General features: G+C 40.9%; 2 protein-coding genes across 3 annotated transcripts in view; one reads left to right on the top strand and one right to left on the bottom strand.

The window, feature by feature from the left end:
* Positions 1 to 7,680, top strand: part of SCYL3 (SCY1 like pseudokinase 3) — a 17,054-nt gene extending 9,374 nt beyond the window's left edge. Inside the window, exons 9-14 of the mRNA XM_074151533.1 lie at positions 574 to 713; positions 1,454 to 1,641; positions 2,167 to 2,338; positions 4,145 to 4,288; positions 4,895 to 5,631; positions 7,004 to 7,680. Of these exons, the coding sequence (XP_074007634.1) occupies positions 574 to 713; positions 1,454 to 1,641; positions 2,167 to 2,338; positions 4,145 to 4,288; positions 4,895 to 5,631; positions 7,004 to 7,066 (1,444 nt within the window). The 3' untranslated portion in view covers positions 7,067 to 7,680. The remainder of the gene's footprint in view (positions 1 to 573; positions 714 to 1,453; positions 1,642 to 2,166; positions 2,339 to 4,144; positions 4,289 to 4,894; positions 5,632 to 7,003) is intronic.
* FIRRM (FIGNL1 interacting regulator of recombination and mitosis) lies at positions 7,525 to 27,855 on the bottom strand. 2 transcript variants are annotated; one of them, XM_074151531.1, is made up of 24 exons: positions 27,700 to 27,855; positions 27,129 to 27,168; positions 26,341 to 26,429; positions 24,855 to 24,959; positions 24,135 to 24,275; positions 22,960 to 23,122; positions 22,508 to 22,592; positions 21,838 to 21,976; positions 21,242 to 21,322; positions 19,840 to 19,904; positions 18,042 to 18,190; positions 17,037 to 17,145; positions 16,349 to 16,535; positions 15,234 to 15,316; positions 14,822 to 14,873; positions 14,382 to 14,471; positions 13,528 to 13,713; positions 12,729 to 12,851; positions 11,145 to 11,240; positions 10,465 to 10,578; positions 9,937 to 10,041; positions 9,546 to 9,626; positions 8,662 to 8,775; positions 7,525 to 8,373 (listed from the first exon to the last, which is right to left on the bottom strand). In XM_074151531.1, the coding sequence occupies exons 1-24, from the start codon at positions 27,796 to 27,798 to the stop codon at positions 8,188 to 8,190; spliced, it is 2,682 nt and encodes an 893-aa protein (XP_074007632.1). In that variant the 5' UTR covers positions 27,799 to 27,855; the 3' UTR covers positions 7,525 to 8,187. The 2 variants fall into 2 exon arrangements, with proteins under 2 accessions (XP_074007632.1, XP_074007633.1); XM_074151532.1 differs by having other exon boundaries at positions 7,534 to 8,373; positions 13,528 to 13,709; positions 14,378 to 14,471; positions 27,700 to 27,798.

Raw genomic sequence — 27,855 nt, 5'->3', positions numbered from 1 at the left:
TAAATAAACCCAAGCCATACTTTGTTAGCCACCTCTGAAATACATTTGGATGGAAGTGGTTTCAAAATGGGATTCCCTTTTTGCAAGGGAAACTTGCCTTGTGTGGTGGGTAGAACAGTCTTTTCTCAAGCAGTAGGAAAAATCTTGCGAGGCACCAGGTTGTGGGGCGAGAAGACAGTCGTCTTCTGCGGTTTAATGCTGTAGCACTTCATGGGAGATACCAGCTCTGAGGCAGTTTGATGCCACAGCAGTGGGCAGCTGCTCAGAGAGGGAAGCCTTAATGAGCCAGCTGCAGGTGCAGCAGTGCTGCTGGATGTGCTCGTGACAGGCTGTGATCTGGCTGTGGGTTTTACAGGACATGTCTCTGGCTCCTGCTTTGTGTTATCTTTGCCTCAGGCAGGAGCAAAGCCTTGTCCTTCTAGGTTAGTGTGCACACAGAGCGAGAGGCTGCGATTGGACTTTGTCTCTAGGAGATGAGGCAGACACAAAAAGAGGGGAAAATGATATTAAGGGAAACGGTTGTAAATGCACGGGAGGCTGCCTTGATACTAATTGTTCTCTCCTGGAATGCAGATTCCTGCTGGACAGGGTGGCTGGCTTGTCAGAGGAGCTGATAGCGTCACGGCTGGTGCCACTTCTACTCAATCAGCTTGTATTTGCAGAACCTGTAGCTGTCAAGAGTTTTCTTCCTCATCTGCTGGGTCCAAAGAAAGGTGACCTTTAAATACTTTCTCTCTTCAGAATTATTACTGACAAGTTTGAAATGAATACAGAGTGGTTTTTCCATTAAATCAAGGGAATAGTGGTGTTTATTTAACCAGAACAAATACTGTAACGTACAGAACTGGAAAGGACAGCTGTGTGCTTCCCCATTTACAGTACTTTCCACTGCTCTGCTGATGCTGGGAAGAGAATTGGGAATTGCCTGGGCTCTTCCCCCAGGTTTATCACCCCAACTGCCCACCACAGGTTTTCTTCATGGATCACAGCATATCCCTCTTCTCCCCTTTCCCCTACCCTCCCTGACCTTTTTTATTCTGCCACTGCACTCATTCTCCTGGAAGGTTGCTCAGTCTCTTCTCCTTTCCTCTGTAAGGGCTGTTCAGCTCGTCTTGCTGGATCCCTGGCTATCTTTGGCCCTGCTCTTTGCCTCCTCTCTCTTACAGTTTTTCCTAAACAGCTACTGGTGTTTCAGCCAAGCCACACCTGTGACTGTTTGACCTTCTGTGTTCAGAGCCACTGCCATCGAGCAATGGACACTGGCACTGCTGCCTCTCCTCCCTCCCCTCCTGACATCCCAAGGAAGCTGTGTTGGCAGCTGACAAAGAATCAGACCTGGCAGTGGGGTGACACTGTAGATCTCAGCTGTGATGTTTTCACAGTGAGTAGCTTTTGGGTGAGCTGTCTCTCGTTATTGAAGCGGCCTTTTCCCATCTTCACCTCTCCTCCCTAGAGCAAATTGGAGAAAGCCAGACCAGCTGCCTCCTGTCACCAGCCTTGTTCCAGACACACGTCATTCCTGTGCTGCTGAAGCTATTTGAGGTTCACGAGGAGCACGTTCGAATGGTGTTGCTGTCTCACATTCATGCCTACGCAGAACTGTTCTCTCGGGAGGAGTTGAAAAACATCATATTGCCACAGGTTAAGGACAGCAAAACAATACGTGGTATATCCTAGAATGTGGGTTTTCTACTGGTTGTGTTGGTTCTTAAAGTTAGGGTCTTGCAGTGCTGGCCACAAATGGTTTGCAACCTCCTTTCCATGCAAGCCCTAACCTTTACACCCCATCCTGATCTGGAGTACTGGTTTTGTTAAACCCAATGCCCTCTGTCACACGCTCCACTTCTGCTGGTACCCATTGGCCTTGACTGGCAGCCTCACAACAAGAGACTGTTTGTTTCACACCGCAGCTGTCAGGAATGGAGGGATGATTGGTCTGAGCTCAGGGTGCCTTGGTGTTAAGGTCCAGTGCTCACCAGGCACTGGGATCCTTTAGCTTGTAACACGAAGTGGAAGGCCAATTTTATGCTACACAATAATGTCTGGTATCTTCTGAGAGTTGTGGGAGATCGTATAAGTGAAATGTGCTGCAAATATTTAAAGGGGAGAGAAGTGAAAATGCAGATTTTATCTGTTCTTGGTAACACGATCATGTCTTTGGTGTAGGTATTGCTGGGCCTTCGAGATACCAGTGACTCTATCGTTGCGATAACGCTGCACAGCTTGGCAGTTCTCGTCTCCCTGCTTGGACCTGAAGTAGTTGTAGGTGGAGAAAGAACGAAGATTTTCAAAAGCTCTGCACCAAGTTTCATGAAAACTGCTGATCTCTCCCCAGAAGGTAAATGACAGGGTGCTCGTGGGATTCTTGCCCGTTCTGTCCAAGCGACAGACAGAATTTCTTCGATGATTAATCTTTTGCTGATGACAAGTTAATTGAAAAAAGCTAATCTGCAGTTAAACATTAATTCTAAATTTGGTGCTGGTTGTTTACAGATACAGAATTGATGTCATAAGAGCAGTTACATAAAAGCATTCTAAATATAGGAAATATGTGGGGAGAAAAAATTTAAATATCTTCATTTGAAGAATCTCTGTAAGCAAAGGAGATTAAATGTGTGTGCATTTGGCAGAAAAACTATACTGCCCTTCTAAAGGACTTCTGTATTTATCCAGATAGTTGTTTAATATTCCCTCTATCCTTCATGGTTTTAAAAATAGTAAATCTCATCCTCTTCCCCCAATTTCTGTTCATAGATTGGAAAAGGAATACGAACTTCCCTATTTTCTCAGCTCTCAGGAGGCTTTTCAGCTAATACAAATGAAGAAAGTAGTCCCTGCACCTGCTAGATAACTTGGAACCAACTGTACTAAGGGGAAGCTTTTCTGGATATTCAAATTAAGACTGTGTATAACTGGAGGGCAGAATCGGCATTTGTTCTGCTTTAGACACATAGATATCAAATGAAACGCGTGATAGAGATTAGTTTAAGTATAAATGTTTTTTTCCTGATTATGTGTGTACTGACAGCTACCACCCTTTATTAAAATCTGTGGATGGCTCATTGCATTATTTTGCTTTACATTATTTTAGTAGGCTATAGTAAATAAAAACCTTTGGATTGCATGCTAAAACCAGGTTTATTTTTCAGAATATATTTAAAATTAGACCCAATTAAACTATTGACAAACAGCAAAACAAACCACCTTTGTCCTCAAATGTAAGTGATGACCTGCAAAAAAAAAGTACTAGAGGCTGAATACGTGAGGCTTAATAAGCTCTTTGCTTAAGCCCCTAAAAGGATGTACCTTTTATCAAGGGCACTTCGGGGAAGGGGTGAGTTTTGTATGTTAATTGCAGTCCTTGTGCTGGGCCCACAGGTGAGCCATGTGGAAGCAGATGCAGCACTGGCCCAAGCCATGCTGTTCTGGGATGGTGGCTACAGGGCCTCACACAGCCAAGTCTGGTGCTGGTGAATCACCACCACAGCTCACAAAAATGAACTGGAACCAGGTGCTTGCCAAGGTTTTATCACTGGCCCAGTGAACCAAACCTGCCTTGTGCTGCTTCAAAGTGTGGCCTTTACTGTCTGCCACCTCACCTCAGGTGTGATACGAGGGAGGCCGTTGGCACAGCCTTCAGGGTGGAGACTCTTGTTCCTGTAGCTGCTTCGCTCATGCCCAAGCTTAAAAGAGGGTTTGTGTAGTCGTGTGAGTTTGCTTATGCTTGGAATTGTTGTGACTATCAGTGCTATGCTTTTGTACGAGGCAGATAACAGGGGATTTGTGATGGCATGCAGTACAGAAGCTGGGATCTTGGATCCAGCCAGGTGGCAGACAGCATTTTTTAAGCATCTGATCATAATCAGTTTGTTCATTGTGTATTTCTTGAAAGAACGTATCAGCAAAACCTGACCATTTACAGTGGCCTAAACTTTGTACTGGCAAGAGCTACAGGTGGCAGAACAGAGGAGTATTGTGTTATCTACAGCTGAAGAGGTGCAGCTGTTGCATTGCTGCGCCAATCTTCAGTCAAGTATTGCTTGTCAGCATTGGAAATAAGAACATTCCAATGCTGTGGGCAGTTTCAGCTAAGACTGACAACACTTGTGAACTTGGTGCCCTTTCTTTTCTTTTATCCCTGCAGACTCCCCCAGCCATGTCGGAAGCAATCAGAGAAATCAAACCTCTTGGCCCTCGAAGAACAATTCTAGTGTGTTCCCCATCTCTGGAAATGTACCTGTCAAGAAGTTTTCTGTGCAACAAGACAATCCTCTGGCTTTAAAGACAGGTAAATCTCAGCCCTAGCTCTTCCTTTTTAGAAATCAAATGTTCTACAAATGAAGTGTTGCTTGAAAAGATGTTAATTTCCCCGATGTGCTGATCTAAAAGTTTCAGTTAACCCAGGAACGTAACAGTGAAGGAACAAGAGTGTGACCCTTGAATTCCTAGGGAATAATTATTTGGGAATCTGATACACAGACTGGTGGCTCGGTGGCCAGCCTTGAATTTCCATTTCCTTATGGCAGGTTCTCTGCTGTGCTTTTTCACCCTTCCCGTAGCTTGGCAGATACAGTAGGTTTATAGGTCAGCTCATTCTCTGGCCTCAGGAACTGGCTCAGTTTACTTCTGTGGCCTTTTTTCAGTCGCCTACTGCTTATCAGCAGTCAGCTTTTATTGCCCCATGGCTTTGAGATGAATAACCCTCCTTTGCAAGCAGGAAGGCGGCCGTGCTTTCCGATACAAGACGAGCTTAGCACTGAAGCATCTTTCCAGTCAGTGTTACTGGCTTATTTCCATGGCAGGCGCTACCTGTAATGCCAAGGAGTTTTAGGCACAACTCTGTCTCTGCAGTTGCTCTCTTGAAAGGAGTATCCAACACCTTTGTCTTCCACAGGTGAGCAAGACACTCCATGCCCCCTGAATGGAATTCCTGGGAGTATTAATACACTAGGGAGCAGCAGGAGCTCTTTGACTACTTCCGAAAAGCCAGCAGAGGAGTGGCCAGACTGGAGTGAGCCAGAGGAGACAGACACTGAGAAAACAGTAAACATTCAAATTCGGCCCCGAGAGCCGCGGGGCAGCGTGGAACCTTATTTTGCTGAACGTGCTGTAGATGAGAAGCCTTGGGATGACTTTGAGCCCAGCAGCCCTAGTCCTGAACGGTCTTCAGGGAACTGCCTCACTGTGACACAAACTGATGTGGTTGAAACACCAAGGCCTCTGCCAGGTACCCATCAACTCAGCAAAGAATTCAAAAGCCTCAGACTGAGTCCCCCCACAAAGTCGTGCCCTGGGAACAGCTGGAGCAATGACGAGTGGGACCACCAGGAAGAACCAGGAGGAACTGTGCTGCCAAAAACAACCTTTCAGGAAAGGTTGAAGTCTTCATCAGAGTCTGGCCTAGGAGAAGAATTCACGATCAAAGTGAAGAGGAAACCCGTACAAGACCCTGAGCTGGACTGGTTTGCTGACATGATCCCAGACATTAAACCTTCTTCAGCTATCTTGATTTTACCTGAAGCGAGGACAGAAGCAGTTGTTCCCAGCCACTCTGGTGTGGCATCCAGCAGAGAAGGTGCCTCCCAGAATGTGCTGTTTTCATCCAAATTTGCAGCGGCTGATGTTATTGAGGTAAGAGGCTATATGGGCAGTGGGGTTTAAATGACTGCACACTTGAGAGGGAAGGTCTTAAAGCTTGTACGTAGCACAATGCGCTGTTGTAGCACCAGCTGGCTCCTTAATCAGGTGGTGGGTAACCTGAGGAGTGTCAGCAGCGTATGACCGTACAGTTGAGTCTTCACCTGTGAATACAAGGTGCTCTGCTCTGAATGATGCATCTTACCAGGTAATTCAGTGGGCCGTTACTACAGCAGCAAGAGAGCTGTGTTAAAAAACAGAGAGGGAATGGTCTTAACTTGTAAACACTACTAAAGGCACTGACTAAGGAGTTTTAACTCCAGTTTTTAATTTGAGCTGTTGTATCCCAGATGCAAAGATAGGGAGATTAGGAAGAGTCTTGATTTATCGGACAGGTAAAACAAGGCTGGATCCTGTCTGCTGAATGGCCCCATGCACAAACAGAAGGGGCTTTCAAGCACAGAGGATGCTCAGGAGTCTGCCAGGATGCTCCTGGCTCTTCTAGGAAAACCTAATAGCGTTGTAAATACAGGACCAGGAAACCAGAACCTCTGGATTACAGAATAAAGCTTTTTGGGTGCTTGTTTTTGTGAAAGAATAGCTGAGACATTTCTCTATTTCAGAGAAAAAGGAGGATTATGAAACTGCCTTTTTAAGTAAGCAAGTAAATCCCTCTAGCCTCATCACAGAGACTGCCTCTGTTTCCTAGGAGGGGAAGTAGCACTCCCAACCCTGCCACCTCAACGTGTAACTCCATTAGGGAATAGGTGTTGATTTCAAGTTGTTTTGCTAATTCAGCCTCAAGAGAGCTACCACAGGAGCAGCAGGTAGCATGGGGAGAAGAGCCTTGGATGTAAACTGAAGTTGTTTACGACATTTAAAAATGGCACACTTGATTTTTAAGAAGCGCTGTTGTGGTGGTATCAGCCCCATTTTTTGAGGAGTCAGTGAGTGCTGTGGAGTAGAAGAGCTGTGTCAGTGGATGGGTGAAATCAGAGTCATAGTATTAGAACAGAGCAAGACAGCGGCTGTTTGCTAAGGGGAAAGAAATGATCCAGTTCATAGCATCCTGTTCTTAATGGAAAGTGAGTTTGGTACAAACAGTTCTTGCTTTAATATAAGACTCTCCCTGTTAGTTTGCTGTTGTCTTTAAGGTGTTGCCTTTTGTAGTTAGAAGTTCTTTAAGACAGAACACCGCAAAAACTGGCACTTCATTTTTGGTCTTATGCCGGGCTTTTGGCATTCTAGCTGAATGTCCTGCTGTGCCATTGTAAGCCACACAGACTACTGCCTGGCCCCTGTGGCTGTGCTAAGTACAGAAATACAGTACATGTGCCTTACTGTTGATAATTTTACATCATTCTAGGCTGAAGCTGCAGGCTGGGGTGAAGAAGAGGAGTTGAACTGGGAAGATGATGCTAACTGGTAATGGGACTGAAAGAGACAGAGGCAATCTGCTCCCTCAGTACAATGGATAAGTACCTCAGCACTGCTTTTGCCAGAAGGCAGGCGCTTGCTGCAGCAGCCAGCAAGATCCCATGGGGCCTGATCTCTTGCAGTGGATGCTCCTTTCCAGTCTGTGCCAAAAACTGCAGGGGTGAGGCCTGCACTCAAGCAATACGCCCAGCTGCGGTGCATGCCACTGCTACCGGAAAGAGGAACAGCGTGAAGGGTGTGTTGGTGCTGACATGCTACTGGAGGCCAAGAGTGGTGTAAGCAATTGTTCCAGAACTCATCCCTGCTCTGAAAAACTGATGACAATAAATGAAAGTCACACTGAGTTCCTTGGTTAATGTGCCCTTTTTTTTTTTTTTCCCCAGAAAAGTAAAGCCCTTAGAAATGGCTCCTCTTAACTTTTTAGCTAAGAGATGATTTTAAGATGAACATACAGTTTTTACTCAACTTATTTATTTCTTTTTATATAGTTCTGTCAGTCAATGGCACAAGAGGTACTAGGAACCGTGCAGTGAAGGACCACTGAACATGAACTGCTTAAGCACTGCATTCTTTCTGCTCTTAACAGTGACTAATAAAGATTATTTTTAAAAGATGACCCTAGCGTGGAGTGGAACCAACAGCAGAGGTATGTTCAGAGAACAGTATAGAGCCTTAAGTTGTTATTCTTGAATATATTTTAAAATTAAGATAAAAACACCTACTGCCTGGTCACCTGTACGTGACAGGAACAAAGGTAACTGTTACTTTTACAACAGATTCAAACATCTTAGTATTCAAAATACAAGATAATGAAATATTTATCACCATACAGCAGCTTAGAAGAGCGAGCTATACACTGGCAATATACAAAATGGCAGTTCAGATGCACAGTAGTGTCCATTAAAATATATCAGTCCTTCCAGTCCGTTATTATGAAAGACAGGCCAACATCTCAGTTCATTTTGGCACATTAACCGAGACCCAGCAGTACAGCAGAGCATTGCCCTGTGTCACAGTTTTTTCTTCTCCAGCAATCATGGTACAAAGGTATCTCTTCCCTCAGAGCAGGGAGCTGAGCGAGCTGTTTTATTGTCTCTAAAACTGTTGAGAGCCTTACCGTACACTGTCTCTGAGGATGGCTATAGCTGTATGTAGAGCCTCCAGTTTCACTGCAAGCCAAGCAGGGGGTGACCCTTTCTGGAGCAGCAGCTTCATGGCCTCCACTGCCCCCTCCATGGTGCCTACTGCTGACTTATACTGCTCCTCAGAGGGTGGGTGACACGCTCTTTTTGCCAGAGGCTGCAGATTTAAGTAAACATGAGACATCATTTATAATGCTCTACAGAAGTGATCAGTCTTCATCCAAATGCAAGAAAACCCTTAGATGGAGGAGAGCTGCAAGAGACTTCCTTGCCCTGTGAGAGTTCTTGCCGGCTGGCAGGCAATACAGAGCATTCAGATACAATATTATGGGCCAGGAGTGCACGTGAGCTTTTTTCTTACAACACGAAGGGCAGGAAGAACCTCTTTAGATACTTCTGACAGAAATCAACAACAGAGCCCAGATAGTTTAAAGAAGTCACATACCTCTCCTGTTGACTCCAGTTCTCCATCCTTTTTCATGAACTGTGTGCTGCAGGTAATCCTTTCTTGTTTCATGCGTTCTATTCGTGCTTCTGTTGTCTCTTCTACTTGCCTTGTCTAGGGAGAAAGCCACGGGAGAAGTAACTAGACCAAGGCAGCATTACCAGCCTCCAGAGGCTCAATTTATACACCAGAACAAAGGGGAGGGAGGGAGAGATCTTAACATGCAGTTCAAAGTGAATCTAATTTCCTCATGCGCTCTTCTGAGCAGGAGATTGAAGTTATCTACAGCTTTGATGTAGCAGCACTGGCAGCTATCAGTTCTTTTCCTAATTATGTGCATGTCAAAAACCGTGCATCCAGATAGCCCTGCCTCCTATAGGTTACAGCATGATAACCACCCCCTCTTTCCCATTGGCTCTGTTCTGCATGAATAGCTGTCTGCTCTTAAAAGAATTTTCTTACATGCAAAAAGGACTAAGATATTTCATACACATTCATGTAGCTTTCAGAAACTGATCCAAGAGAAATAGGAAAAGAAATCACACAAAACAAACAAGGAAATCCCTGTCTTTTTAATAGGTAACTTCTCTGCTTACAATAACTGTGCAACTTAATCTTTTTCTTTTTTTATTTGTTCAAGGAGGGAAAAGCAAAGCATTTAAATCAAAATTGGGAAGTACTGAAAGAGCAGCGTGCATAGGAATGGTAGCTGTTAATTCTGCAGATTAAAGCAAGTAGAAAAGTTCAACCAGATCCCAGTTAACAGAATTGTAAGTTTTAAACTTAATCACCATGCAATTGTAGACATAGGCTGTGTAGCGCTTACAACAGACGTGTACAACGTCAACTAAGAAAGCAGTAAAATGGTTCAACAACACACATACCTTAGCCAGAAAACTAACAACTTTGTTCTTAGTTTCTTCAGAATTAAGGCACTGAGGAACAACATCTTCATGGCTTGTTTCCTGACAAAAATGTTGAGTAATAGTTATTTTGTACAGTCATATTAACAAACAAATAGACAATGTAAAAAACGTTTCTATGACAGTCCCTTCCCTGCTGCAACCAGTCTAAGCAACCATCTTCCTTCACTTCCAGCACCCAACATCACTTACAACTCCATTAGCCATCATTACTTTTGCTGTGCAGTAGCATCTGTAATACTAAGATCCAAATTGGTCAGCGAAGAGCAGCAAACATTTAAGACAGAAAAATATCTGTACAATAAAAGTTAACAGAGCCAAATACAAGCATCCAGAGTTCTGCTGCGCTTACTTCTGCAAAATGCGTGAATGCCTCCAGTGCGTGTTGATGAATCAGCCAGGTGTGGTCGGCCAGCAGAGAAGCAAACAAACACGACAACCGGGGTACAACTTGCCTCTGAAAGAGGAGCAAACATCCATCAGTTCCAAAGAGCGAGTTGTGCATATCTTACCATCACGATTCATTGCTAAAGAATTGCTCTAAGGTCAAGGGACAGGTTTGTAAAATACTACTGTCCTGGATGGCAGAAACACACCGTAAGGGAGGTGACATTCTGTTCTTTTTCCTTGGAGGTTCAAATGTCAGTCCTTTCTAACTGGTGAGAAGCAACAAGCAGATGAACAAGCCAAACATCTTACATGCACTCAGCATGTCTCAGTGAAAAATGAAACTGCCGTAGACCATTAGTAAGTTCAAGATGATTGTGTCATGGCAATCCTGTATGTATATGATGAACTTGATCCTTTATATTTAAATAAATAGCATATATTTTCATCAGAAGACTGAAGATTATTTAAATAAGCCCAGAATTATATTTACCTGTGCTTCTTGTGGTATAAACATCTTTCCCATAGAAGAGAGAAAATCTACCATTGCTAGACGAACGTGATCAGGGGGATCCAACTGGAAAAGAGAAGACTGCAGTGCAAATACCTGCAGAAAACAAACCCCAGTGAAGCTCCATCAAACAGATGGCAGGTGAAAACTCTTCTCTCTCATCTTCAAATCTGGGAACATTGATTTTCAAAAACTGGACTGGAAACAAGGAGGTTTGCTACAGCTTGAACGAAACTGGCTAGGACAAAGCTGCAGTGTGCACTTCAGAAAGAAATAAGTGTGCTCTGTAAGCACATCCATACGTCTCCATTATCTGTACAAAGTAATGAGATTCTCAAAAGCAATGATAACCAAAGTGCCATATATTTGGCTTAAATACCAGGAAAGTAATCAAGGAAGAGATAAAATTAGGAACCTCCATGTGTTAAGAGAAGGCCAGACCATAAAATAACTCATTTGAGATTTCAGTAAATCCCAAAGAACTTGGTTTTCACAAAGTAAATTGTTCATAACAAGGTTTTGGGTTGGGTTTTTTTTTGTTGTTTTTTTTGTTTGCTTGCTTGTTTTTTGGTTTTGGGTTGTTTTTTTGTTGTTGCTGTTGGTTTGGGCATTGGTTGGTTTGTTTGGTTTTGGTTTTTCGTCTTTTTTTTTTTTTTTTTTACCTGAGTAATCAGTTCAGCATCTAATCCTTGGATGAAAAATTCCAAAAGGTGAAGTAATAAACACAGTGTCTGCTGGAGAATTGGCTGTTCTGAAACCTTCAACAGATCAAAAGATATTAGTAACACTGTATTTTAGCTTATGGAAAAGCTACTTAAGAAAGAAACTAATTCCAAAATTCTTAGCCTAACTTCACAGACATAAAACCCACACCATAAGCAACAGGATAAAGTATTAGAATAGTCATATCAGAATTTCTAGGTAGTCATGGTTTACAAGACCTTTTTCTTTGATTTTTATTAAGAATATTTCTTATCCCTCATCTCCTTTCCGCCACTCACTAATATAAGCAGCTAAGGGTTATCTGAACTATTTCTTTTCACTTCAGTTGTCAAATGTGGTTACAGAATAGCTGAGGTTGGAAAAGACCTCTGAAGGGGCACATCCTTGGCTTTTCCCCACCCCCACTCTGAAACTTTTCATCTGGAGTATGACCCATGAAAATCCTTTTTTCTTTACTGCAGCTGCAGACATGAAGCAGCATACAGCCACAAGGGAACCGCCTTACCCCCTTGTTCTCAGATACAGGAGGAAGTTTACTAGCTCTACTGGTTTTCACGTACTGAGCTATATAATACTTAAATCACCATGGGTTTCGTTCATATTCTAATGAACATTCAAAATAGGCCAAATTTGTAATTGGTATTAATCAGAATGAGGTATTTCTGACTTCTCCTTAAGCAAGTCTGAATGCGACACTGAGTAACAGATGGAGTAATAGGGAGCCATATACAGAATCATAGAATTGTCTCAATTGGAAGGGACCTTTAAGATCATCTAGTCCAACTATCAACCTAACTCTGATACAAACCATCACCAAACCATGTCACTAACACTATGTCAACCCGTCTTTTGAATACTTCCAGGGATGGTGCCTCAACCACTTCCTTAATAACGCTTTCAGTGTAAAAATTTTTCCTAATATCCAACCTAAACTACCCCTGGTGCAACTTGAGGCCACTTCCTCTTGTCCTGTCGCCTGTGACTTGGGAGAAGAGACCAACCCCCACTTCTCTACAACCTCCTTTCAGGCAGTTGTAGAGAGCGATAAGGTCTCCCCTCAGCCTCCTTTTCTCTAGGCTGAACAATGCCAGCTCCCTCAGCCTCTCCTCATAAGACTTATTCTCCAGACCCCTCACCAGCTTTGTTGCCCTTCTCTGGACCCACTCCAGAGAGTAAGGGGCCCAAAACTGGACACAGCACTCGAGGTGGGGGCCTCACCAGTGCCAAGTCCAGGGGAATGATCACCTCCTGAGTCCTACTCACCACGCTGTTCCTGATACAGGCCAGGATGCTGTTGGCCTTCTTAGCCACCTGGGCACAGGAAAATTCAAACTCTGCTTCCCAGAGCATGCGCCTGCCCAATACATCAACCAGCTGACAGCAGATGGGCAGCACAGTTAACACTCTGCTTCACAGCAATTGCCCCATCCAAGTAAAACAACTTAGTAACAAACACATGATGAAAGAGCACCAGCTTCTCAAAGACATTGTGCTTTCACCATTGGAGCAGCAAATTCTCTTACCTGCTTGGCCTGGAGAAAAGTCCAGAACTGACCAAGCACTCCCAAGACGGATGCCTGAAGTTCTGCCTCCAGAATGTCACCAGCAAAATTGAAGGCAGCCAGCAGGACAGACAGAGCAGTGTTCTAGTAGGAAAAAATGTATAAGTAGGACACACCAAAAAAAAACCCTACACATAAAACGAACCAAAACTACAGGCTATATGTCTAAAATGACTCAAGATGGCAAGAAGCCCAATGTGCTGTGTCAGCTGTACAGGACAGCTAATCCACCAGGCCACTGGCCAATACAGCTCCAAAGCGAGGAAACCATCAGTAACTTCTGTGAGTTTCACACAGTGCTGCAGTCATTAGCTCCACTGGCAGGTGACACTTCACATGGAAGTCTCTGGTTTCTCACACTCCTCTCCTTCACCAAGGAGACGAGCGAGCATGCTTCAGTTTTGATGCCACATAAAACCAGCCAAAACTTTAAAGTTTAAAAGTAACTGTATGACATGGTATAAATCAGAAATTCAAAAGAAAGACACATCTGCTCACCCACAGAGCAAACAACAACTAGAATAACTAGTAATCCACAAGATCTCCACTATCCTGACCCTCAGAGTAGAGGGTCCTATGGTGCTGTGTACTAGAAGAAAATATTAAAATGAGATTTCTTGCTCATGTATTTGCCAGTTAGGCATGGAAAACAGCTGCGCAACACACAGAAAAATAGAATTGAAGTGACAGCAACAGTGTTTTTATGTTTGGAAATCCAGAGTTCACAAATGTTTTACAAAGAGAACCAAGTTTCCTTTACCACTGGTGGGAGCTCTCCCAAAGCACGCCTGCTATTCAGCCACCGCCTGCACTGCATGAGCCCTGCCACGCAGAGCTGACACGCCACCCGCTTCCTGAGATCAGGATTCAGGGCCTTGAGGGATACGTGCTGCCACACAGGCAAATTCTCCACCTCTTCTGGAAGGAACTTATGAGCAAATTCTACCTGCAAACAAAAGTTAACATGAACTAAATACACCAGAAGACAATTTGATAATCTGTAAGAAGGCTGAGAAACCAAAATGCGCTACTAGTTTGTTTGACAAATATTACACAAAAAAAAAATTGTGTAAAACCTTTTGTTTAAATAAAAGCCAACTTCTTCATATAAAAACCTTCTAAGAACTTCCACCTCCCTTGTCGCCTATCAGAATGATTAAGCACCTTATTCTCTCAACTGCTCAAAGCAATGGCCCTGGCAAGTAGAAGAAAAAGCTTTAGCCTTTCCGAGGTATATAGAGAAGCACTAACAGGAGAGGATACTGCTCTTTGTATCTTATGACATGAGAACACTCATGAACACCAGTCACAGGTATAATGACAGGACATGAAGTTTCAGCAGATCTGGGGGATGTGCTGTTTTCATACTTAGTCAGAAAAAGGACATTGTTGTTGCTCAATAAGACCACTCTTAGAAAGGTGTATGTGCCTTTCTTGCTTTAAAGAGCATACCTGCACAAATTAGGATCCACTATGACAAAGTAAAAACAAGTACAATATCAAGTACAGCAAGCAAGAACCCAGATTCTTGTCATTTCTGAAGAATCGAAAGGGGATATTTTAACACAGGCCACCGATTCTATTAAAGACAGACGATACTGGCGCTACACTTGCCTGATGATCTGGAGCCATCAAGAACAGCATACGCCTCAGCAGAACACCCAAGGCAGAGACCTGGTAACAGTCACTGGGCCAAGACTTTATCTGAATTAAGATAAAAGGGGGAATGCATGTAATTAAATTAGGGAAAAAAATCACCACTCAGCAAATGAATTCTATATAGAACGTTCCGAAAGTTGCTATGTGGGACCACACCAGTAACACTCTAAATAAAACAATACAGGACATGTTGGAAATACTGGGCATATTGTTTTATGTTTTCATAGTACTGCTTTTGCTAATTATTAACCCACTTTGAAGAATTGAAACAATCTCCATTTATATTTGAAAAAAAAAAAAAAAAAGAAATTCCCGTTTTTGGTCACTTAAAAAGTTTGCCAGTAGAACCAGGGTTAAAACCGGTGCCAAATTATGAACATCACTGTGGTTCTTACCAAGTGGGCGATCACAGCAACGTGATGAGCGCACAGTTCAGCTGTCCCATACCTGCAACGTGAGAGACAGAAGCTTGTGAGTCCGTACTTCCTACTCTTTGGCAGACTAAATATTATACATTATATATTATAAAAGTAAGCCATTTCCTCTAACATTTAAACTTGATAGGCACAGACACAATTTACTTGAGAGAACCATTCCAAAAAACAATTACTAAATAATGTTCCCCTTACTTGCATGAATGTAAAAATGGCTAAGCCATTTAATTTTCAAAATATGCTCTATATCTGAAAAGAATCCAGTTCTGGGACAATTTTGTCTTACAAAAGTCTCTCTCAAGGAATTATGTACAACAACAGAACTAACTGAATCTGTGGAAATCCTGCTTGACCTGTAATAAAGTCATCTTACCGGGCAAGGAAGCACCACGAGTCCATTGCTAGCAGAGACGTGATCATACTAGAACCCAGCACAGCATCCAGCAGAGCATGCTCCTGAGGAGAAAAACATATATATGTAAATTCCCACAGAAACAGATTGCAGACCTACTATTAATTTTACTCCACTAATTAGGATAAAACCTAATAAGATTTTCAGCTTATCCAAATTAAAATGCTTTAAGAACTCATTTTCATACTCTGTATTCAGCTACACCATTAGTTTTGCATACTTTGAATGTACATTCATTTCAACGGGCTGAGGATCCTTCACTTCTCAAAACATTTCATCATGCGCATCCCTTCTTCACAAGGCAACTTTTATGAAAAATGCTGTATTTTTTTCAAACCAATGTATTGCCAATTTTCTTGCCAGCTTTCTTGGCAGCTTACTGAAAAACAAATAAAACCTTTTCTGCTCTTAAGAACACAAACTTTATCTGAAAGCAGAACGTAGCATTCAGAAAAAAAAAAAACCACCTAAATTTGGGCTATAATTTTTGTGACAGACCTTAACTTTATAAAGATTTACATTATCTAGAGGTTCTTTTGTCTGTGCAATAAAGAGTGAAAAACTTTTAAGACATTATATAACGTTAATCAAAGCCCAGACTACTCCTCTGAAGTAGAGAAATTACCATTATTGTTGCTTATTACCATTTTTATGGTATGTTCTTAGCTGGAATCACAACAATATAATCTACTCTAAATATTAAATGCCACTTTATTACTTCACAGTATAGACTAACAAACTCATGTAAATTTAATACAAATTGAAAGCTGCATAAAAGAAAGCACCCAACTTTTATAAGAACTTGCTTCCCCCCTCCCCCCCCCCCCAAAAGAATTCCACCACCATCGAGGTTCTCAAGAACTTGTATGAAGCTTTATTTTGCCCTTTCCCATAAGCGACATTTGCTGTAGAACTGAACTCCAGTCACATAACTGTATCACAACTGCTTTCTACAGAACGACATCATGCCTAAGCATCTCTTTAGAGCTAGACCATTAGAAAGAACCCATTCTTTTTTGAATAGTACCAGTGCATCACAACAGCTGAAGAGATGATAAGCAAAAAACCAGTCTTACCAGCTGAGGGAAGTGCGATGGGAGCGTGGAAGCAATGAAGGAGCACAGGTGGACACAAACATAGTGATAGAGAGTGACAGGAACTGCTGGTTGTCCTGTACTGATCACCTCTGGCAAGCAAACAGGGAGAGAAAGCTCACCAGAACATTGCTGGAAACTGAAGAAGAGAGCTGAAAACAAAGACCGGCTGCAAGGGTAAAAGGAAAAAAAAAAAGAGAAAAAAAAAAACACCAGTTGGGTTACAGATATGCAAATCCCAAACTCTGCAGTTAACATCTGTACTTGAGAATCTTTGTCTTTGACCGGAAACGATGGCAGTAACTTCAGTTCTTTTACACTAAATTTATGTTCCTGACTACCCTCCTCTTTTACAAATTCAGATGATTATTAGAGGGTTCAGGCATAAAAATGCAAGATTTTAACTTAGTGAAGTATCAACAAATTACATACATATCTCTCTCCTTATCCTGGAAGAACTCTAAATACTATTCCTTCCCTGAAAAAACAGATATCTCTGGCTCTGTATCCTTCACTCCTGAAGCACTGGACATCAGATCCTCTTTTTCTCCACATAAGGAGGCTGATAAATTTTACTATTCGGTTGCAAGGGAAACCCCAGCAGCTGAGCTCCTCTGCCCATATATACTGATTGCTGTGAAGAATTATAACCAAAACCTTTTCTTAGTACCTTTTTCCTGTGTTCCAGAGAGTTTGCACTTCTTCAGGCTGAGAGGACAGCTTGTCCATTATGGTAATCAGGATGAGACACTGGGGCAGCTGCTGCTCAGGAGGGAGATCTGCAGAAGTTTGGGGTTTTTTAAAGGTTGCCCTGGTAAATATATCATGTGTAAACTGGCTTTTAAGCAAGTGACAAACGATGAACAACTGGTGAAACACAAAAGTTCCCAGTAAAACAAGGAAAAATCACTTATAGACACAGTTGGGAAAAAAAGGAATGTTTCATCATGAACACTGTGTTTGAAGTGAAAAATAAATGCAATACACTATATCAGGTAAAATCTAAAATATTCCAGTTCTGAACTGCCACTGCAAGATGCTGCAAAGGAGTTACAATCTGGATGCCTCATTCTTCCAGTCGCCTTGAAAGCACTGGATGCCTCAGACACTGAAAACACAGTTTTCTTCTCAGTGTGTCAGGATAATCACAAGGCCAGAGTGCGCATGTGGGAGAGAAGTCAGTCAGCTCTCTCAAAATTATGACATGTTGGGCAGGGCAGAAGAGGAGGGGGTGTGTTATAACAAAAAGCTGATCATTTTCCAGTTTGAAGGCATTCTACTTTTCACAGAAAATACTTAAATTAGGAAAAAATAGCTGTGCTCCCCCAGCAACAGAACGGCAGAAAAATTTCAGCCTACTTCGAAAGTTTGTGACAAGTGCGGGTTGAAATTATGCAAAACAGTGGAAGTGATAGGATTTCTGTTAACCGGATTAATGTTGAAGTTACTGTGAGTACTTTGGAAATGATGCATTCAACAGCAACGTGAACTATCTGTTATAAAATTCATCTGAATTAGCATGCAACTGGCTATATCATAGTAACTACAAATGAACTAGAGACAAGCAAACCAGTACAGAATATTGCCTGTGGTTCAGAAAGTTCAACTATCTATCCTGATCCCTTAAAGATGGTTACATAGTACTACAGCAGCAGTAGTGGGATTTTAAACCCACCTAACTTTTCACTGAACACTTGCTCCATAAAAGGGCTAAAGGGAAGAAGCTGGTTGATGAGAGGATCCAGAGCCACAAGAAAAACCCGGGATATTTCATCTCGATGCACTTCCAAGATCTCTGGAGCATAGAGACTGGGAGGAAATTTGCTGAGGAGGGAGCAGAAAAAAAAAGTTAAATATTCTCATTTCATTTAGAGTAACGTTGCTTTTCAAAAGAATGACAAAAGGCAAATTAATTATTTCCTTGTTATTGTGAAATAAAAGTCAGAAAAGGCTGCCCATTTTAGAGTATCTATTATCGCTGAGAGTTATAACTCTACATTCAGCCTTTAAACTACGTATTGCAATCCAGTATTTTACTAAACACTGAAAGAAAACCTTACAAGGTCATAGAAAATGCGTGTAGAATACATAACAGATAGAAGAAAAAATTTACCGAATCACAAAAAAAGTCAAGCAATGAAAAGCCTGGAAAACACCTATATATGCAATTTGACAGTCATAAATGTGACAGCACAAATTTAACACATGACACTAATAAAAGGGTACCACAATTTCATTGAAGAGAAAAAAACCCTGGGCAATAAAAGAAAAAAAGAAGTGACATGAGAATAAACCAAGAGAGATCATGAAATGAAAACCTTCTACTCTTGTGGCTTATAAAGTGACTAAAAACGGTACCTCCCTACTGAAAAATCCTGCTCAGTTTTGCTGTCTGAATAAAAGTTTACAACCTTCCACTACAAAAAGATCTACAAGGTAAGTAAAGTTAGAAGAGGAAACTCGTAAAAAAAATAACTACCCGACCTTGCAGTGAAACATGCAGTGAACTCATGTGCGCATCTCACCACAGAATCTGGTTTCAATTCCAAAAGAACGACTATTACAAAGCTCACTTTCCCCTCTTCTTCCCCGCTATTGCAGCAAATAGAACAGAACTTTTGAAAGAAAAACGATAAGCCGCTTGCACACTGTTATGCTTTATGATAATAACACTAAAAAAAGCTTTTGCTTCTGGGAGAACTATAGAGTCCTTTTGTCAGATTCCAAAAGATTAAACACACAACAGTAAAGCCATGAAAAATGGCAGGATACTCTGTTTCTGATGCTCTCTCCCTTCAGGACAAAAGTATGGACTTTGCCTTAAAGTAGAAGCAATCTATCAAATGTTGCTGCTGACACCTGCATTTAGTCTTGGATTTTTTTCTTTCACTAGGATTTAAGATTAAAAAAAAAAAAAGAGCACATGGCTGTGTAATTACACATGAAACAGAAAAGAATTAAGATTGCTAGAGAATGGTAATTCTGAATTGCCTTGACTTTGCACAATTTGACTAACATCACGCTACTGTTTGTTTCTAAGTAGAAGGTACACTGCTTGGTCTCTGTGTTTTAGTTCCACATAACTGCTTCATTGCAAATCCTACCTTCAGGAATTTGGACTTTAGGAACAAGAATTTTCAAAAGAACTTGCATAAATAGAGCCAGTGTCCAAGACAATCAATCTGTGTATTCTAAACATAACGTATTAAGAAATCTTGACATAAGCAATTGCAACAAAGTCAGTGGTTTGTCAATATCGGACACTCACAGCACTGATCAAGAATGGGGTTAAGATAACTAGTATCACAAAAAATGCCAAATTTATTAAAAAAAATTTTATATTTCTGTATATGAAAGAAAGAAGGCAACAGCTCTGGAGCAAGAACTGTATTTTTACATCTCAAAATACTTGTAACTTTAAGAATGCAATATGGAGATATTAAGATACTATCAATAATTTGTACTTCACTTACCTGTATATCTGAAGAAAGAGCTGATGTAACTGAGAGCACGAATCAGAGAAGAAAGAAAGAAATTCCTGCAAAAGCCATTCATTTTGAATGATACTTTTAATATAAAATACATGATTAAATATGTTTTCTTTCTGTTCTGCTATATTGGTGTGTAAAGTACTACACTGCAAAAATTGGTTAAGTTCTAACAATCCACATCACAAAGCAAGTGCAAAGCAAACAATAAACAAAGCATTCCTAAGATAAATTACGCTACGTGTATATATATTGCAGGTAAAACAAATGTATAGGCTTATTTAAAAAAAAAATAAATAAAAAAAAAATCAGTAAGTACAGTTGTAATAGCCATAGAGAGCCGCAAAAATCTAAGTGGTCTCACACATGCTGTAAGGCTGTTTTATCCTGTCACAATACTATTCATTTTATGCCAAAAAACCCCCAACCCAACCCCAAACCAACAACAACAAAAAACGCCCCCTGCTTTTACCCCATGGGACAGAACAGATGCAGAATGCACTGTCACTGCTGTTTCTAAAAAGCAAAATTTTTTCACATACATTCTTTAAATGGGTTCATTTACAGCATGTCTTCTAATAATGAGAAAAACAAAACACAGCAACGAAAAGAAAGGGCCAGGAGAAGAGCAGGAAGTTACTGTCAGAGCTAACAACAGTATGCAGGCACTTCTTATTAATGCCACATCATTTTCCATTGCTGAAACGAGCAATAATTCTGAATACTTGGCGACACATTTCACCTGCTTAATTCTTCCAGATAAAGTTACTATTGCATTGACTCAAGGCTGCCTGTAAAGACTGGACATCTCCTCCCAACTCCTCAGTGACATTGCTTGTAACTGCTTATTATTCTTGTTTGTCTGTAAAATCATAGAACGGTTTGGGTTGGAAGGGACCTTAAAGATCATCGAGTTCCAGCCCCCCTGCCATGGGCAGGGACACCTCCCACTAGAGCAGGTTGCTCAAAGCCCCATCCAGCCTGGCCTTGAACACCTCCAGGGATGGGGCATCCCCAACTTCTCTGGGCAACCTGTTGCAGTGCCTCACCACCCTCCCAGTAAAGAATTTCTTCCTAATATCTAATCTAAATCTCCCCTCTTTCAGTTTACAACCATTACCCCTCGTCCTGTTGCTACACTCCCTCACAGAGTCCCTCCCCATCTTTCCTGTAGCCCCCTTCAGGTACTGGAATCACAGCAGTAACCCCGCTTAGGCTTGTGAGTACATACAGGTGGAAGAACTAAGGCAGGTTATGCATGGATGTTAATTATACCACCCAGGTATAGTCATAAATTGTTAAGATATTATGCGGTACAAAATTAGTCCATTCGCAGACCAGAGGCTTAAATTTAATACTAACATAGAATTTCAGTATTAAAACCTACCTTGGTGTAGTGTACAAGGGAATTAGCAAAAAACCTGCACAGTTTGACTGTCTTCTGGAACAGCCTGAGGTCAGTGCCCTCCTGTCCAAAAAACCCAAACAGTTCTAAAACTTAATATACAGACCAATACACTAAAAAAGAAAGTTAGATTGCTAGTAATGTTCAAAACCTATTTCAAGCTTGATTCTCTACAGGCTGTGCAGCCACAGAGGAGGGAAATTTAAAAATCTTCAGTATGCCTCAACATTTTTATAACAATATTCAGAATTGAAATGTTACCTTTTGGTTGACCTTAGGATATTGTCAGTTTAGGAAATAAAAAAAAAAAAATTCCCAGAGTATGGTGAAAACTTATTTTCAGTGTCTCACTAAAACATACCCAATCTAGACAAAGCTATGGGCCTCATTTTCACATGGTTTCAAAAGAACATGGTATTCTGCCTACCACATAAAGTTATAAAAAAAAACCAAACACACAAAAAAACAAATAAAAAAACCCAAACAAAAAAAACCCAACCCCAAACCACTCCAACACAATATAGCACAAAATTTATCTCCTCAAGTTCAATGGCAGCTTTGGGAGCTTTTTAATTCACCTGTATCTCTGACATCTTCATTTGTTCAGCCAGTTGCAAACAGGATTGAAAAGAAAGAAGAGTGTCTTTGCAGAGTCCACTGAGGATGTCACTGTGCTTCAGATGGCACTGCAGCAGAGAATGATGCTTCAGGCTTTGCCTAAAAAATAGGAATATAATCAGATATATAATCGTCAGAAGTGATCAATGCAAAGACCTAGCACAAACCCAAATAACTAATTCTTCTATTTAGGCTTTTACACAACACTAATTGGTGCAATAACCGTGTACACCAAAACCAGCAATTTAGAGAGAACAAGCCAGGACTGAAACAGAGAGGAGTGGCAGGATGAAAGCACTGAGGCAGCATAACTCAAGCCAAAAATGCCTACAAAACTGCAGGTCAAACCTCTTAAGATTATTTATTCAGACAACGGTGTTTCAAATTTTGTTCTGCTTTGTAATACAGAATATCAAGCTTCCATTACTTCTCACGCACGATTCCTAACTACCTTCTCTGACAGTACTTACAAGCCAAATTTCTAAATTTACTTACTAGCTAAATAGCTAAAATGAATTCTCCAATTTCAATTTTAGTTGAAACTCTGAACTTAAAGCTATTGAAACACTGGTTATTTAAAATTACTGTCTGTTTATATTACAATGAAATCCAAAGAGTTCAATGACATACTTGATTATAAACTTCCACGTATTGGCATGAAGAGCGTGGTCCATGTTGGAAATGACAGAGCATATCTCCAGCACAGTGTGTATTACTAAGGAAGAAATAATAACAGCACCAACCGAGTTAAATGAGATTCATAAGTTCACAGCCACTCCACCCTCCTAGGAAAACAGCAACAATCACCAGCGCTAGAGAATACCACTGCACTGACACTGAATCAGGAAAACAGCTCAGTGCTGCTGCCCCTTTCCTACAAACCCACACAACATGCCCCATCCCACAGAGAAAGTTTGAAGAGAAAAGTGGAAATATTTCAAGCTGCAGGACACTGCCTTCTGAAAAGCCAGTCAGCAGGAACAGAGCATGCTCAGAATCCTGTTTCAAAAATTCAGGCATACTCTCCACAGCAAAAAAAAGACAGAGCAAGACTTGAAAAAAAAACAAAAATCCACATATACCTAACACCATATCTGTGATGTTATCTTCAGTAGAAGCAGAGCCCATGGAAATCATATCAAGTAGTTCCATCAGCTGCTTCTGAAGAGAGTAAGTTTCCTTGAACATAGCTTGTAGGAGGTCAGAAATCAAGTGCAGATGCCCACAGTACACTGTTTCACTGTCCTGCAGGAAATGAGGAAGATGAGGTTTTAAAGAAAGTTCAGGAATCACAGCCTGATTTTTCACACGCTGAAAACACCGAGACCTTTACCATAAGCTTCACTGGAAAAAAGAACAGGGCATAGACATACCTACTTTAACTCAATACACAGCCAGATCTGTAGCTTCTGCTACCAACCCCTGTTTGCTAAATATAAAATGCTATTCACCTGCAGCCTCATCAATAACTAATGAGCTCCACCTGCCTCTAATGAGTTTAGTGGGCTTTGGATTACGCCTCCATGTATGACCCTAAGATCGTATTTCTGAACAAAACAGTACAATGTTAGCAACAAAAGAAGTAGCATTCCAAACATTTCCCAATACCTTCAAATTAGAACTGTTAGATAACAGTATGGCACCGAGTTCAAGTCCTGACGTGGAAAACTGATGTAAATGTTCCCATAAGAAAGACAAATTGAAAAGTGAAAATGAAGGCCAACCAAGAGCTATTATGCCTTACCATAACCTTGTTTTATTTTCACTGCTCTAGAGGGAATTACTGTTGCATCTGAAAATCCAGGTCTGAAACTGATATATATTACCCATGGGAACCAACACAAAGATCCTAATCGCAACTTTGAAGCCACTTTGGAACTTTAACACAAATTAGGTAAGTAGCACCACCTTGTTAACCATTTGTAGCTCTGAAAATACTGCAGCTCTCAGAAGTGCACAGATGTCACAGAAAGCCTACATTCATAAACAAAATGCTCAGCTCACACTGATGCAAAATATAGAAATAGCACAGTCTGTGCCTCTCACTACCAGGTCAGATTTGCTGGGCAGACAGCTGAAAAATCATCTTTGTACTTGTACACCAATTACATTCTGTAAATTATTTAACAACTAAATTGAAAGTAAAAAAAAATAAAGATTTGACAACAATATTATTTCAAAATAGGATCTTCTTACAAAGTGTTTCATAAAAGCCAACCAGTACAAGACTTTTTCTCCTCCTAAGACACAGACCTACCTTGCAATGTATAAATGTGTTCTTTATGACATAAAGAACAGAGGATGGAAGGGTGCGGATGCTCTCCAGAGGCACACACTCTTGCAGAGTGCAGACGTATCTTACACAACCAGTCAGAGTTTCCAACAGTTGCACCATAGTCTTAAAGGAAGAATAAACAACAACAATCAATGTTTTTCTCTCCTGCAATAATTTCAAAAGCATCTCTTCTTAGCTGAATTGCACCTAGACTTTTATGCCACTTAAAAGTTCATTTCTATTTGCATAAATAAGTAGTTTACTAAAGATGAAGGAAGCTCCATAAAATAGTATCAAGCAATTCCAGAGTTTTTCTCCAATACCATGTACTCTTTGAAAGCTTCATATTCCTTTTGACTACTGTTCTCAATTTACAAAAATTTTATAACTCAGAATTAAGTGACTGTATAAATAGATGCCAGATTCACTCTTTAAATATGGAGAATCACGTTCCATTTGCGTTAGGAACTTAAGCAGAATTTGAAATTTATTTTTTTTTAAATTATGATTAACATCACACACTACATGTAATCAAATCATTCACATAATGTTAATTGAACTTCAACCACAAAGAAAGATCAAATTACATTTTAACCACCTGGTTAGTAGCTGGCAAAAATGCTCTAAAAACATCTTAACTGTTTAGGTAAAATCAAAGAATAATGTAAACATTCCTTTGACAGCTCATTTCAGAGGACTTGCCTGTAGCAGATTCCTTACGGTGCTGCATAATTCTGTATTCTGGCTGGTTAATCCTTTGGCCTCAGTGGATAATTCACACATCAAGTTATCAAATAACTGCAGAGTCTGTCAGAACAAAACAAAACTTAAACATTTTATTTATAAATGTGCAGATGAAAATAGTAACACTATTCTCTATCTGCTTGCTTCCTTGGCATGGAGTCATGTGCTACCGAGATGATAACTCACAGGAGAAAATAACACTTTTCTAGTATTTGAATCATAAAGCATGATATACCAAGAAGCAAAAACAGTCTCACGGTTTTCCAAAATTACAGACAGAAGCTATAGTAGCTGTTACTTTCTCTAAAATCTTAGCAAAATAAACTTCCTAGCTAATTCACTTGAAATTCACTTCCCGCCTGGATGCAGTCCTGAGTAGCATTCTCTAAGCAATCCTGCTTCAGCAGGGGAGTTGGACTAGATGATCTATACGGTCCCTTCCAACTCTAAAAAAATTCAGTGAAATTCAGTGAAATATACACCTCATTCTACCAAAGATTTTTTACTTAGTTAAAACAATGTCATTTTAAAAGGATTTCTGTTTTGTCTCAGAAAAAAATTGGTTTGGTTTGTTGTTAAGAATGATCATTAACATTTTGAATACATAAAAAAAATAAAGCTATGACCTACAAACAACATTAATTTCTGCTTTGGTTGAGGTCCTTGGATATTTGATGCGTGTTAGTGCTGAGACTGCAAAGGCAGTGAGGTGCTTCCAGGCACGTGCCAGATACTACATAAACTGGTAAGGTACAGTAACCCTTGGTCAGGATATGCCTGTTATGAGCCATTTTTCTTATAACGTCCAAAATTTGCTACAGGACATAAAATGAGAGAAATGGAAATGAAGTGGCCATTTTTACTGTCTTCTTAAAAATGTACAAGCTGAGGCCTGAAACTTAAATCATTAATTTGGCACTGCTTTACTTCAGTTAAATGTAAGCACTGAAGAATTTTAATACAACTACAGCACAAAATTCTCCATTGCCTTATCAAAAAAGAACACGTTAGGCCGCTTTGTCTAAAAGTTTATTCACTGTATTATTCACAAATTTCACAACATTTATCCATGATGTATGAGTGTCAGACTCTTCAGTTTATTTGTCCTGAGAGGCCACCTCATGTAAAAATTCACCTTGGTGATTTTATAAGAAGCCAAATCTTCTCAAAAACAAATAAAAAGCAATTCTATTGCTGAATATAGAAAGTAGAACATCATATGTTCAATCTCCACTGTAAAGAATGGTAACAATCACAGAAACTGCCACACAAAATTGCTGAAACTTCTTTTAAAAGGTTAAATTTTAATTTCATTTTAAATATTAATTTTTTATATCCAAAACAATAATTATATCGTGTCATCTCAAGAAAAAGTAACTGCATTCTGAGCAGGTTTTAGCAGTGGGCTGACTGAAAATTTCACATTTAATTGAAGCTGTCATACCTTAGGTAATACTTTTGAGAAAAACATTTGTTCCAAATCTGCGAGGCTGATATGGGGCAAAAACATTTCAGTCAGGATCCTCAAAACACCTGCAAAGCAAAACATTACAAAAAATGTGTGATTATCACAAATATGTAGCAACCTACCAGATGAAACAAAGAACTGCCTCAAGCAGAAACAGACCAGGTGTTTGATTTTGAGAAAGGCAACATAACATTTGTACATATGCATTATGTGACAAATCAAGTAACAGTAATGGCTCCAACATGCATAAACCCATCATTAATAGCATCACACCTAACTACATTTAGTTGAAGGCTGAGCAAAATTTTTGGCCCGTGGAGCTTTTCCATATTCCAAACTGAAAATAGTTGCACGTTTAACATGCTGCTTGGCACTAATATGCAACTTAATAGGGAACATTAGGAAGACACCCAAGCAGTTACATATCAGCCTCATTTTCTTATCACGATCAGATGTTACCAGAGTTTTGCCACCCATAACAGCCAAAAAGACAGTAAAATACGAGATAAAAAGCACCCTTCTTTCAAGTATCTAATAATCAGCAGTGGGAAAGAAAAAGCAGCCTTACATGCATAGCTTCTTTATGGGCTTTTATAAAGCTTACTCAACATGCAATTCGTGTAATATGTGAGGTCCAGAAGAATTGCTGAAGACCATGAAATATACTTAGGCTATAACCAGTGATTGAAGTAGTGCAGAATTTATAAAGCGATTGCAATGCAACGATCTGTAGGAAGAAGAGGCACTTCTTGGTCTCTACTTACGAATATGCTCATTCCAGTCTTCAGACTCTTGGTACAGAGAGTAAAAACGTTAAAGAAACTCAAACTCTTTTCTGCCAGAAAGGTTGTTCTTGTAGCACCTGCAGAAGCCACAGGGGCTTCTGTCACGCTGCCCTGCAGACGCTTCATCCATCATGTTAAATTGGCGGGGATGCTCCATAACCAAAGTGGGCAGATACAAAGAAATACCTGTGCGGGGGCTGAGATGTATTGGGAGAGTAAGTCTTGGGGACGTTTTCTTTTGGTTGGGGGGTGTATTTTTTTTTTTGGGGGGGGGGGGGGGGGGGGGGGAAGAGGGGAAGTGGTATCTACAGCGCTAAATGAACCACACGCTATTTTCTACCGTGAATCTTTTATTTCAGCGAAGGGCTGCAGCCATTTCTAGTCAGCGAGCTTTCCAGTCCCGTCTAACACAAGTTACATCGCTTTCCCTCCCACAGGTTTATTCGCCCTGCGATGCTGAAGGACGAACCACCCCCTCCGCACACAAACCCCCACCGTTTCAGGGGTGGCTCCCCACAGCCACCCCCCCAACGGCCGAACCGAAGGATATAAGGAGCCGGGGCAGGACCGCGGGCAACTCCCGGCGGCAGAGTTCCCAGTCCCAACTTCCCAACTCCTGCAGGAGCAGCTCGGGATCCGTTTGGGACATGGCGCCGCCTCACCTCACAGCCGGCCAGCGGCGGGAAAAACTGTCCTCCGATATCCC

Source organism: Numenius arquata, chromosome 8, assembly GCF_964106895.1.
Source record: "Numenius arquata chromosome 8, bNumArq3.hap1.1, whole genome shotgun sequence".
Classification (NCBI taxonomy): Eukaryota; Metazoa; Chordata; class Aves; order Charadriiformes; family Scolopacidae; genus Numenius; species Numenius arquata.
This window is presented reverse-complemented; position numbering and strand designations above follow the sequence as displayed.